Here is a 13,803-nt window from a genome sequence, read left to right as displayed (position 1 = left end):
AAAAAAAAAATGTTCCCATAATGATATGTTTGTTACTTGGTATTGAAACATAGTTTTGAAAGTCTGTTAGATCAGCTATTTTCTACCTTTTTCATTCAGGGCACACATAAACTAATTACCAAGATTCTGTGGCATATGCCCTGGCAGGGTGGGTGGGTTGGAGCATCATCTTGTACACCAAAAGGTTGTGGGTTCACTCTCCAATTCAGCGCATATGGGAGGCAACCAATTGATGCTTCTCTCACACATCAAAGTTTCGCTCTCTTTATATCACCCCCAACCCCCGCAAAAAAAATAAATAAAAAATAATAATAATAAAAATATCCTCAGATGAGGATTAAAATAAAAATTACAATTCTGTGGCATACGAAACAATGTACTTTTTGCCGATATAACAAAAAAGTTAAGAAAACTATTATCATATTGGCTGTCATTTTTTAAATTTGACAATCTAAAGGGATATGTCAGTGCTCCTAACCAAATAGGAATTGCATGTTTAAAAAATTTTTGTGGCAAACTAGTTGAAAGTCACTGCGATAGATAGCAAAACCCAGTTTCTCTGAGATACTTAAAAGTTACCAGAAGTCATAAATATGTATCAAATGGCTTATTCACAAGTTTTATTTCCTCCCAGAGTGTTTTTGTTAAATAAAATATTAGTGGCAAATGTTTGAAAATCAGTATCTTTCACATTAAAATCTGGACTTCTGGCATCTCTTTAAGAAAAAATTAATGATCTGGCAACCATGAACCAATATTACCACAAAACAACAGTCTCCCTTCTATGTTCTCCCAACATCATACACGTGGCTTACATCCTCATATATAATATACCAGTTACACCCAGGTATGATAACCAACTCACTGTGTCTACTCGGTGGAGATTGAAACCTCCTGGTTTAATCTAATCCAATAAAAAGTAAACATGACACAAAAAATCAAGATGAAATAGGGCAGATGCCACTTCATTTGTTGTTTCTTACATTTTAGGACAATAACAGAAAAGTTGCCAACCATAAGGTTTCCTCAGAGGAGATGGCTTTACTGATAGTAGCTAAGACTGCCATCAACCCCAAATAGCTACCTCCAGATAGCCCTTCTCTTCAGCTGAAGACAAGGCTGAAATGATCTGTTCTTTAAAGAGCATCAGGTCTTGACCCTTAAGCAGACCTACAGCTGTCTTGGCCTTCTAGAAGACAATCAATGAGGAGTCTCTCAGGACATGACCGCTCCCTCAGCAAAGCTTCTGCAATATACTTGTCATACCTCAGCTTCTACAGGGTCATCTGAGTTCTCCTCTTCTGTGTCCAAAAGCTCAATAGTCAGCTGAACCTGGCCTTGGCTCTGAATGAACATAAGCTGCAAATAAGAAACCTGAGTGTAAACAAAGACCATCTCCAAAGCTATAACCTAGCTTCTTTAGGGTTTAGAGGCAATAAAGTCATACAACTCTGTTCCAATGGAAAAAATGAGGAAGACAAAAACTTAGGAGGCATGTGACTAAAAAGGCAAAGTTTAATCTTGCTACCAGTAAAATAAAATGTTAGTGCAAAAAGCACCATTTTATATTTCATACTTCTTAAATTAGCTAGAATAATCAATGTCAATAAGAGTGCTTTAAAGTCAGAACTATACAAAGTCAAAGCCATTTCACTTGATAATCCCATTTCTAGGACTTAACACAAAGATGTAAACAAGTCTACAGTATTCTATAATAAAAGCCTAATATGCTAAGTGTCTGGTTAACCAGTTGGACGTTCAACCAATCAAAGTGTAATATTCTACTGATATGCTAAGGCTGCTCATCTGCTAGCTATGATGTGCACTGACCACCAGGGGGCAGATTCTCCAATTGGCAGTATTAGCTTGCTGCTGGGGTCCGGCCAATTGGGATTGAGTGAGATGGGCCAGATGGAGACGCCCTAGAGCCCTCCTGTAGTCCCTCCCGGGCTGGCCAACCCCCCACATCTCTCCTCGGCCCTGATTGTGCACCTGTGGGGTCCCTTGGCCTGGTCTGCACCCTTTCACAATCCAGGACCCTTCAGGGTGTTAGAGAGCCGGTTTCAGCCCAATCCTGCAGGCCAGGCTGGGGGGTCCCACTGGTGCATGAATTAATGCACTGGGCCTCTAGTTTTTAAAAAGAAGGAACTTTCTCAAACCAAAATGAAGATGAAAACATAAACACAACCAAGAGGAGCAATTGCATTCCCACTGCAATGAAGATTACCAGAGGTATCACACACACCATGGAGGTAAGGAACACAAAACATTGATGTATTAAGAAGTGATCTGCTATAATAGTATTAGTCATATTCGAAGTTCTTCAAAAGCAAGTCATGTGTTGCACAAAAGAACTATCAAATGATGATGGCACATGGATCTCCCCTTTCAGAATCCTAGGACTCTCACTGTCCTATTCTAAGGGATTGCTGCAGACAAGGTCATGATTCAAGTCACATCGAAGATCAGCACTTAGAAGACAGCCTGATAATAATTTATTTCAACCTCTTTGGTTTAGACAGAAAAAAACAAACCCTAAAATTCAGAGTAAATAAACAGGACTAGAAGCCAGCTATGGTTTCTGATTTGTTCTAGAGAAGCTTTAGAAATTCCTATCTTCTAGTAAAATTTAAAACGTGACAAGAATATAATATATACACAAATACAAATAAAGTTACTTCTAAAATAGATGGGAGAAAAAACCTGCCTCCCGGACTATGCTAAACCCCTCTGCCACTAAGATGACCTAGAGCATGGTCAGCAAACTTGCAGCTTGCAAGCCACGTGAGGCTGGCTCTTTGGCCCCTTGAATGTGGCTCTTCCACAAAATACCACGGCCTGGATGAGTCTATTTTGTAGAAGTGAAGTTAGAAGTTAAAAATTTCAATCATTGTACTGTTGATATTTGACTCTGTTGACTAATGAATTTGCCGACCACTGACCTAGAGTGTCTAGATTACTACTATTGATCCAAGGAAATCACCCTTCAAAGTGATATTGAGTAGGCAGTCTACTCTCTACATGCTTAACCTTTTGCACTCCGCTGTCCCCTCTTAGGGGACATCGGAATTCTAGCATATCACTCGGATGTCCCCTCTCAGAGGACATTGCAGTTTATTAGTGATTACGGGGAATTGAGTTAATTCAATGTACGTTTCCGCCGTTAGCGTAGAGTAGCTGGTAGCCAATGTCCAGAATGGTTCGGAGTGCAAAGGGTTAAAATTGAACTCAATTTTATCCCAACAGGCTCTTCCACTTGTATCCTGTCTTCATAGGCCTTTCCCCATGCGTTCACCCAGCTCCCTCTCCAAGCCTTAACTAGCTAGCTTCATTATTAGACTGCTCACACCTATCACCCAAATTTAGTTATCTGCCCCCATGAGCAAACTCATCTCTGATTCCTCTGCATTTCTTACTCAGTGCTACCAAACTGTCTTCCTGAAAACTCAAATCCAGTGGGATATTTAGTCCTTAATAATAAGGACTTATTATTATTTTCATAAACCACAAGAAAATCCAAACCATTTACTTATTAAAGATCCTCTACCACTTGGACACCCTCCATCTACATGCCTCTTCCACCAATATCCTTCCTATACTTCATTTTCTCAACACATAGTCACTGAATGTTACTACTTAACAGACAGGAGAAATTGTAAACAGGAACATGGCTCTATGCTCCAACTCCCTCTCCTATTCTGTGGGAATAGTATAGGCCATCTGTAAGCAGACTGTGAAACCTTGGGAACCTGGCTAGCAATTCAATCTAAGAAAGTCAAAGAGAAACTGCTTCTAGATGTCAGCCTGGATTGTAAACAGCTAGTGTTTCAATCTCACAAATCTTGTGCATATGTTCCTCCCCCTTGCATGCTCTGTTCCTCTGTTTTCTGTACTCTATAAAACCTGTATTGGGAAAATCTGGGTAGTGGCAAAACAATAGCACTGACCAGCTACCCCTGGTCGGGAATTCGTAGGACTTCTTTGACAGTAGCCAGTGCAGCAGTAAACTTCACTGGTCAGCCACCACCAGTGGGCACAGAAGACCTAAATACCCATGTCTTTCACAGCTGGCCATTTCTTTGGAATCCACAAACAATACCTAAGATTTTATAGGATTTCACTTTTTGTCTCTACCCTAGATAAATACTAACACATGCACACAAGGATACAAATACAAGAAAATGCTGTTCAATATAGCCCTATTTGAGATAGTTAAAAAGGAAACAAACAAACAAAAGTTTAAATGCTCACCCATAAGAGAATGATTTTTTTTTAATATGGTACATTTATACTATTAAGTATGATACAACAGTTGAAAAAACTGAGCTAGATCTATATAAACCAAAATAGAGCAATTCAAAGACATACTAAATGAAAAAACAGGATGTAAAATATGCAGTCTAATATATATCTACATATACATACACATGTATGTAAATGCACAGAAAAAGGTCTGAATGAACATGAAGAGAGCTAAAAATGTCTGAATGTAGAATGTACATAGGAAAAATAAAGGGAGAGGAGGCTGAAGGTTGGGTGGGGAGTGGTGGCAGAGGATTTAAAGGGCTGCTTATGTTTAGCTTACTGCTAACATATTAAATTTTATTCTCTATGTACTACCGTGTTTCCCCAAAAATAAAACATCCTCCGAAAATAAGACCTACTTATAGGTTTCCTTCTGAGTGAAATATAAGGCATTCCCCTGAAAATAAGGACCCCCTAAGCTAAACATGAGAGATTTGGTCCACTGATTTTGAAAGAAATGGAGTCACAAGAAATTCACCAGGAAATTCAGGAATTGGATTGTTATGATGATGTTCCAGAAGATGATGACATGATTGCCACTGAATAAATGAGTAAATTCTTGATACTGTAGGATTCAGTTTGTCTGGTTTGTGTTGACAACTACCGTACTACCGTACCGTATACAGGTAATAAATTTCCTTTATTTTCATTTAACAATAAATGTGTACCGTATTCTTCTTCATGAAAAAATCCCCTGAAAATAAGACCTAACGCATCTTTGGGAGCAAAAATTAATATAAGACACTGTCTTATTTTTGGGGAAACAGGGTAGTAAACATTTTAAAGAAGAGCATCACTGTGATGACACAATTTTCCTGGCTACAAAGCCTTTCTTCCCTGATAATTAGTCTTATCTACAGGTCAAATCTGTCCATTCCTTCATAAGGCTATGGCCACAATTTAATACCCTGTTTAACTCTTTATGGGTGGGGAGGCTAATTCTGTTTCACCATCAGCCGAAACCGATTTGGCTCAATGGATAGAGCGTCGGCCTGTGGACTGAAAGGTCCCAGGTTTAATTCCAGTCAAGGGCATGTACACTGGTTGAGGGCACATCCCCAGCTGCAGGAGGCAGCTGGTCGATGGTTCTCTCTCTTTGATGTTTCTGGCTCTTTGTCCCTCTCCCTTCCTCACTGTAAAAAATTAATAAAAATATATTAAAACACACACACACACACACACACACACACACACACACAAAACCAATACACAATACTGAAACCGGTTTGGCTCAGTAGACAGAGCATCGGCCTGCGAACTGAAAGGTCCCATGCTCGATTCCAGTCAAAGGCATATATACCTTGGTTTCGGGCACAATCCTAGTAGGGGATGTGCAAGAGGCAGTTGATTGACGATTCTCTCTCATCAATGTTTCTAACTCTCTATCCCTCTCTCTTCCTCTTTGTAAAAAACAAATCAATAAATATATTTAAAAAAAAACACACAACTAACACAATAAGTGCATAAGAAACACGTAGATTTAAACCTTTATAGAAAAGCTTAGAGAATCTCTTCTGTAATGGGAAAGTCCTCAGGTATTAGAACATCAGATCTGAGGACTGAACTGAAAAACTTGCTTCCAATTCTTTGATTCTAAATTGAGCAAACATTACTGGTACTGAATTAGAAATGAAAATAACTGAAGTAGAAGCAGACAACAAAATAAAACATTTGGGGTCAGATTAATAAACTATTCAGAACCTATGGAACTAGATCAAACTGTTACTTAGCTTTCTTCCCTGTTCAGCCAATCACAAACCTTAATCTGGGTCATCTGAACCTGCCCTTCTTGTGTGTAAATACATATAGGCTTTACTCAACTATACACATTTATTACAAAGCAGCAATCATAATACACATACTTTTATGTCCTTTTATCTGCTTTCAATATTTTTATACCGGTAATTTATAATGAATTTTAAGGGCTGCAAAATATGCCATCCAAGTATTTGTGCAATAGAGTACCATTAACCACTCCCACAGTGAGTTGGACATTTAGGCTGTTTCCAGCAATATACTTTTCAAATCAGCCATTACAATGATGGAAATCTGGAAACAACTCAGGTGTCAAATAAGGCAAGCATGAAATATCAAATAGTCTCAAAAATATGCTGAAGACTCACAGATGTTGCTAATTGCACAAAACAACTTATGAATCTTTTCTAATAAAGAGGGAATATGCTAATTGACCCTCACACCATCTCACATGTGGTGGCGCCCAGTCAATAAGGAGGGGATATGCTAATTGCTGCCACATCCTCAAATGGCATCCACAGCCAAGAAGGTGGAATCCACAAGTTAAAAATGTCCAGAATGTGTTAATTGACTGCCACACACTCAAAGATGGCCTCTGGAGTCCCCCAGTCGCCCATTGCCAGCCCGAAGCACAGGCAAGCAAGCCTTGGATGGCGGCTAGGCCCCAGGGGTGCCTGAGGCTCAGGTAGCCAGAGCCAGCCAAGGTTGCGTTGCTGGCAGTGGCGGCAGCAGAGGTGTGATGGGGTGTCGCCTTCCCCTGATCGCCAGGCCGCCTCCTGCCACTGAGGGCTCCCAGACTGTGTGAGAGGGGGCAGGCTGAGCTGAGGGAACCCCCCCCGCCCCTCACTCCAGTGCATGAGTTTTCATGCTCTGGACCTCTAGTATATATATAAAATTCTAGAAATGTAATCAATGATTACTTCTGGGAAAAATTGTGGCCAATCTTTCTTTTTCTCTGCATTTCTTATCTTTTCTACAATTAAGGATTACCTTTTAAACATTTTAAAACAATATACTTACAAAACACTATCATATAAAAAAACATTCAAAGAAAAGCAGAAGACAAAATTATAAAAATCATATAAAACAAGTAATTTTTTGTTAAGGCAAGAAAGTAAGAGACTGTTTATATGAGACTTTATTTCCATTTTTCCATGTTTTTTATACATTCTCCAGTGAGATCACAGGAACTCTAAAGGTTCCAGCAGTGGAATCACAGAGTCAAAACACTTTGCTCTTTGACTTCTGGTAGAAATGATCCCAAGAACTTCCCCTGTTACCAGCACTGTTATTAACTACATGAGTAACTCTCACCTTAAAGCAGTTCTCCTCTGACATGAGCTGTTCGGCTTTCCGCTGATATGCTGACTCCAAGAGACTCCTCGAACTCTGTGTGTTCAGCTGGCCTCCAGTAGCCCCATTATTGTTTTCTGCCAGGTAAAGGTCAGTCACTTGCACACAGATCTCATCACTCACAATGTGCTGAAGCTGGAATCAAGCAAAGACAAGTAGACAATGAATCAAGAAAATATTTCTCCTTGTCATACATTCAACCTTCCTTTGATAATTCCAGTCACTTAGTTCAAAAAGAGGAAGAGGTTTTGGGAATTGGGAATTTTAAAAAATCAGTCACACAAAACCATTATTATTTTTTTCTTGGAGAATAACTAAGCCAAAATCTTCAACCATATCACTGGTCCATGAGTAAAACATTCGTATCTATTTAAAAGCAAAACTATAAACAATGGTTATTAATGTGCTACCTATTTAGTAAAGTTCTAAGGAACTTAAAAAATTTTTTTACATAAAAGAAAATTCCCATGGTCTCCTATTTTTAGGTCACTTCTCTACCATTTACAATTTGCTTGGAAGAGTCTGGAGAGTGGTGTTCTGTTACATGAGATAAATTTACATGTTTGTTGTTCATTATTTCCTCTAGATGTGTGAGATCATGTGATCCAGACCCAGAGAAAGAGAAGCAGCGATCAGACTCTCAAACCTCAGAGGGAAAGTAGGGGAGGATGGGGGAAGGAGAATAGATCAATCAAAGGACTTGTGTGCATGCATATGGGCCTGGCCAGTGGCCATGGACAACGGGGTTGGAGGTGGGGGGGCATATGTGGGGAAGGGTTTGGGATGGGAATGGGGGAATAAGGACAATTATGTGAGAGCATAATCAATAAAAAAAAAAATTACATGTTTGATAATAAAACTCACTGTGTGCCCAAGGTGAGGAGAGGGACCTTAGAAAACCATGAAAGCAAGAACCATGTCTATATCCCCAGTCCTAATACAAAGTCTGAAACTCAGTATTTAATAATCTGTTGCTGAATTAATAGCTAAGGCCTCAGCTGAATGAGCAGAGCTTTCTGACCCTTAAGGCAGTGTTTGGCAAACCACTGCTCAAGAGCCACAAGCAGATCTTTGGACCCTTGAGTGTGTGTAGAGAGCCTCCTGGGAATGCTCTTTTGAAATTTCCCGCCCTGAGGCAAGTAAACACAGAAAGTAGACAGCAAGTTTACATATGAATGGCTGAGGGTTTGCCTCTTTCCCAACAGAGATTTTATGACCACTTTAAAAGCAGCTGTGCCAGGCCTATTGGCTGGGAATTTAAAACTTTTAAGTCAAATGATCTAAATGTATTAAAATTTATAATACAGAAAGGTTAATCTGAGTATGCCTAGTATGAAGTCTAGATGATAGAAATTAAACTATTAATTGAATATGCCTTATATTTTATTTGAGATGTATCCTTAAAAATGTAAAAGTATTGTTGATTTGAGAAATGCTAAATATTTAATTTTGCCACCTAAAATTTAGAGCTCTGAAAGTTTAATTAAGGTCTCTTTTCTTGCCATGAAGAGGTTTTAAAGCTACACCCTTTCGGGCAGGTAGGCTGGTTCCCGCCAGCAGACATCTTTAAAGAATGTGTTAATTTGCATTAAAACGGCTACACCTTTTCAAGCAGCCAAAAGGTGGCTCCTTTGAAATCAGCTTTTCACCAGTAGCCATTATTTTCTCTAAGGACAAGTTTACATGTGAATACCTACAAGTTTGCTTCTCAGTTTCCCCAGGGAAGGAAAAAACATGGTTTAAAGTTAATTATTAGATTTTTAAATTTATTCTTAAGAATATAAAAGTTTATTAATAAAGAACTGCTGAATATTTGATTTGCAAATTCTGAAAGTTTAAAATACAAATTGAATTGGAATTAAATAAATATCTAAAGTATAATGTGCTTTTGAGAAAATAGAATGTGTTTTAAATAATTAGGAATTCAAAAACTGTTACTTATTGGTCTGATTTAAAAAGAGGATTAATTCTGTGATCCAGTTTAAATGTAACTGATATTCTTTAAGATAATTTAAGTGTTACGCCCAGACTTCGTGATCCCCAAGGATCACCAGGGAGCCAAGTCCGATGCAATAAACAAAAGAGCTTTTTCCATGCTAGCATGGGCTCTGTCCCACTCACGCCGGCAGCATGGCGGAAGAGAGCGAATTTTGCCAAGTCCATGGGTTTTACTCCGGTCGGTGGTGATGTCACTGCCTCGGCTAACCCTGATTGGTTGGGTGAGGGCTAGGGTTCAGTTACAGAATGGAGGATAACTCCGCCCAGCCCCACAGTGAAGTCAGGAGCCCATCCTCGCCCCACCCTGCCCTCTCATAAGTATGTAATCTTTAAATCATATATATAAATATGTATATTTGATCTTTCCAAGTGTATTTTAAGGTTCTGAAAGTAACTTTTAGACATTTCATGTTTAAGCATATAACTTCCCAAGGCTTTAGTGGAGAGCTCCCTATTTGCTTATCAAAAAGAGAACTTCAGGATGTTTACAGCTCCACCAAGAGAGTAAGACATCCATCCTATGGTGGCACAAGCATTGCTAACATTGAAGGCCCCTGGGATATGGGAAAATATGTTCACACAGTCACTAAACCAGGATTTCCTAGGCCACCCGATGGCTGTCTGATAAGCACCCCCTACTCCCCTCCTGCCCTAATAGTACTACTACTGAGTTGGGAGCATTTCCTCAATGGCAAGATTGTGCCAACCCTGTACCAGTGAGACATAGTATTTCTGGCTCTGACTTGTATGTATTGGATTGGTCCCACAGGCTTGATCCTAAATATCCCTACCACGAGGCTATGTCACCAGGAGGGTTTATAGGTAATGCCCTAACCACAAACCCAGGAAATTTATAGAAAGGTCTGTGGTGTTTAGCCGCTGCTCTTGATTTTCTTAATTTTACTGGCTCTTTTTCAGCTAACACTAAAGTACATACTTTGAGTCCTTGTTATGGTTTACGAGCCTGTGTCCAGCACCCATATGTATTGGTTTTTATACGTATTTAAATAAATAAATGACAAAGAGCTGTCCAATGCCATCACTGTAACCTTACCAGCTGTGTCTCCAGGCATAACCTGAATGAAGATATATTAATTTTAAAGCAGCCTTCTTTTATTATGCTTCCTTCCAATATAACGAAAATGGAATCATGATGTAGGCCTTCAAGCATTGCTGGAATTATACAATCATGCTTTGGGACTTATTATTTTTGGTGTTGTTATTCTAGTTACTGTTATTGCATCTGCTGTAACTGCTTCTCTTGCATTGACCCAAAGCATCTAGAATGCAAAGTTTGTCAATGAACTGGTTCAGAATACCTAAACTACATTTCATGATCAAGAAGATATAGACAAACTATAGTGATAAGACTAGGTAGACAATTGAAAAGTATCAAGATTAAGACAGAAGCTGCAATGCCATGCTTCTTTTACATATATCTGTGTGACTTCAGCTCGCTATAACAGTTCTCTGTGGGATTGGAATAAAATCAAGATGCAACTACAGGGAATATCAAATCATAATAATATCAGTATAGACCTGGTGTGGCTACACAAATATGCACAACCCATTCAGAATAGTCAAGATGAAATTATATCTCTGGCAAATATGGCAAAAGAATTGCTGGATGATTTAAAAGAATTTAATCCTTGGAAAATATTAAAAAATACCATCTCGTACCTAATTGGATTCCTTTGTGTACTACTAATCTTATCTTCTCTTTTTCAGTAATCAGGAAGCTCCTGCGATCTCAAATATGAAGGATCCAACTAGATGTCCACAAGCTCCATTTAAAAATTAAAAATGGCTGGGACAACTTCAAGCAAACCATCAGAATTATGGGGAACCCAGAAGAAGAAGAGAGCAAGATACCAAAAACATACTGAAAGAAATAGTGACAGAAAATTTCCACCTGGTGAAAGAATTAGACTTACAAGTTCAGGAAGCGCACAGAACCCCAAACAAAAGGAATCCCAAGAGGACCATACGAAGACACATCATAACCCTTTGCACTCCGCTGTACCCTCTCAGGGGACATCGGAATTCTAGCATATCACTCGGATGTCCCCTCTCGGGGGGACACTGCAGTTTATTAGTGATTACGGGGAATTGAGTTAATTCAACGCACGTGTCCGCCGCCAAGTAGTGTCGAGTAGCTGGTAGCAATATCCAGAATGATTCGGAGTGCAAAGGGTTAAAATTCTAAGAGCAAAAGACAAAGAGAGAATATTAAAAGCAGCAAGAGAAAAGCAGGTAGTTACCTATAAAGGAGCACCCATATGATTGTCAACTGATTTCTCAACAGAAACCATGCAGGCCAGATGGCAATGGCAAGAAATATTCAAGGTGATGAATAGCAAGAACCTACAGCCAAAAATACTCTACCCAGCAAAGCTATCACTCAGAATCAAAGCTATCACTCAGAATTGAAGGCCAGATAAAGAGCTTCAAAAATAAAAGAAAGCTAAAGGCGTTCATCACCGCCAAACCAGAATTATATGAATTGCTGAAGGGAGTTCTTTCGGAAGAAAAAGAAAATAAAGATAAAAATTATGATCAACAGCCGAAACCGGTTTGGCTCAGAGGATAGAGCGTCAGCCTGTGGACTGAAAGGTCCCAGGTTCGATTCCGGTCAAGGGCATGTGCCATGGTTGCGGGCACATCCCCAGTAGGGGGTGTGCAGGAGGCAGGTGATCAATGTTTCTCTTTCATTGATGTTTCTAACTCTCTAACCCTCTCTCTTCCTCCCTGTAAAAAAATCAATAAAATATTTTTTAAAATTATGATCAACAAATACATAATATCAACAAATGAATCTAAAAACCAAGGGAATTAAAAAAAAAATCTGATGAACAGTATTAACTGGTGAATATAATAGAATCAGAGGTATGGAAGGGGAGTGAACTGACGATTCTCAGGGAAAAGGGGAGTGGGGGGAGTACAGGAAGAGACAACATAAACTGCACCTATGGATGAGGACAATGGGGGGTGGGGAAAAGGCAGAGGATGGGGTGGGAACCTGGTGGAGGAGAGGAATGGAGGAGAAAAAAAATGAGGAACATTTGTAATAATATGTACAATATTTATTTTAAAAAATTTAAAAAATGGGGGAGATGTAGAGGACCCCTTGGGAATGCACATGGATGACCTTTAATTATCATTAAAGGTCATCGAGGCATGAACTCGAGGCATAGGTAGAGCCACGACCTGGGAATATGTTTCCCCAAAATGTGGGAGACTGTTATCAGTACTGATTTCTTATCTTTATCCATGTGCTTGGAATGAGCACGTGACAATCCTTCTATTATGAAATAAAATTTTCCTCAAATGAAACTATCCATTACAATGCCAGAGAATGTTAAAAACAAAACAGAAAAGTAGAAAGCAAAAAGTTAACTGCAATATTTTATTTTAAAATTCTCATAACCACTAAGATATTCTATTTTTAGGAATTTATGTTCTTTAACTATAACTATTTGTTTTTAGAAGTCTTTAATAACAAGTATGTGTATTTGTACATAAATGAACTCAGTGCAAAGTCAGAGGGTGAATGATATGAGGGCAGTCTAAAAATCCACAACTGGAGATGATTAAAGAAATAACAATTAGTCCAGACAATTGATTCTAATGGAGCATTAAAATAATGCTTATGATAATGTAAACTGAGAAAAGCTTAAGATAGTGTTTTAGAGAGAGAAAAAAAGTAGTTTAAAGAAAATATATTCAAAACATGGTCTCTACCATGTGGACACATACTTTACTAGAGGCTCAGTGCACAGATTTGTGAACTGGTGGGGTCCCTCAGCCTGGCTGTGCCCTCTTGCAATCTGGGACCCCTTAGGGGATGTTGGAGGCCTGATGCATGGAATTGGCCTGTTCCTCACAGGCCAGACCGAGGGACCCCACTGGGGCACTGGGCCTCTAGTATGCATATAAGATTTTTAGTTAATCTCTTCCCACCCTCCCCACTTCTCCCTTCCCCCTGAGATTCATCAGTCTGTTTGTTCCATGCCTATGCATTGAGTGTCTGCCCCCTGGGGTCAGTGTGCGTCATAGCTATTGGTCAAATGGTTGAACACTTAGCATATTAACTTTTTGTTATATAGGATACCTTCTTGTTAAAGTAAACCAAGTCACAAACTACCCACCCCTACTCTGTTCTTGAATATATGGCCACTTCTAGAGTCTTTAGAAAGAGCATCATTATAATCCAGGGACAACTAGATAACTCCATACCTAAGCTAGGCTGGTCAGATTCTCACTCCTCTTAATCTGAAACAGTGCAGGATAGACAGAAGAGCATCTGGATGAAAATATCATGTAATGTTTGGGTTAGAGGCACTGCCATGGAAAGACAAGGCCAGTAGTAGGGGGTTGAGGATTCAATGTTCA

General features: G+C 39.2%; 1 protein-coding gene across 14 annotated transcripts in view; it reads right to left on the bottom strand.

Moving 5' to 3' along the window:
* The window catches only part of SIN3A (SIN3 transcription regulator family member A), a 94,650-nt gene that overhangs the window by 13,473 nt on the left and 67,374 nt on the right, over nt 1–13,803 (bottom strand). For 11 of the 14 annotated variants that reach the window (XM_045586582.1, XM_045586600.1, XM_045586593.1 and 8 more), the window contains 2 exons: nt 7,375–7,548; nt 1,267–1,359 (listed from right to left, as the gene is read on the bottom strand). In XM_045586582.1, the coding sequence (XP_045442538.1) occupies nt 1,267–1,359; nt 7,375–7,548 (267 nt within the window). Of the gene's footprint in view, nt 1–1,266; nt 1,360–7,374; nt 7,549–13,803 lie in introns of those variants that run through there. The other 3 variants (XM_045586615.1, XM_045586597.1, XR_004990926.2) reach the window with 2 other exon arrangements.

The sequence above is a fragment of the Pipistrellus kuhlii genome, unplaced genomic scaffold (assembly GCF_014108245.1).
Source record: "Pipistrellus kuhlii isolate mPipKuh1 unplaced genomic scaffold, mPipKuh1.p scaffold_m20_p_1, whole genome shotgun sequence".
NCBI lineage: Eukaryota > Metazoa > Chordata > Mammalia > Chiroptera > Vespertilionidae > Pipistrellus > Pipistrellus kuhlii.
This window is presented reverse-complemented; position numbering and strand designations above follow the sequence as displayed.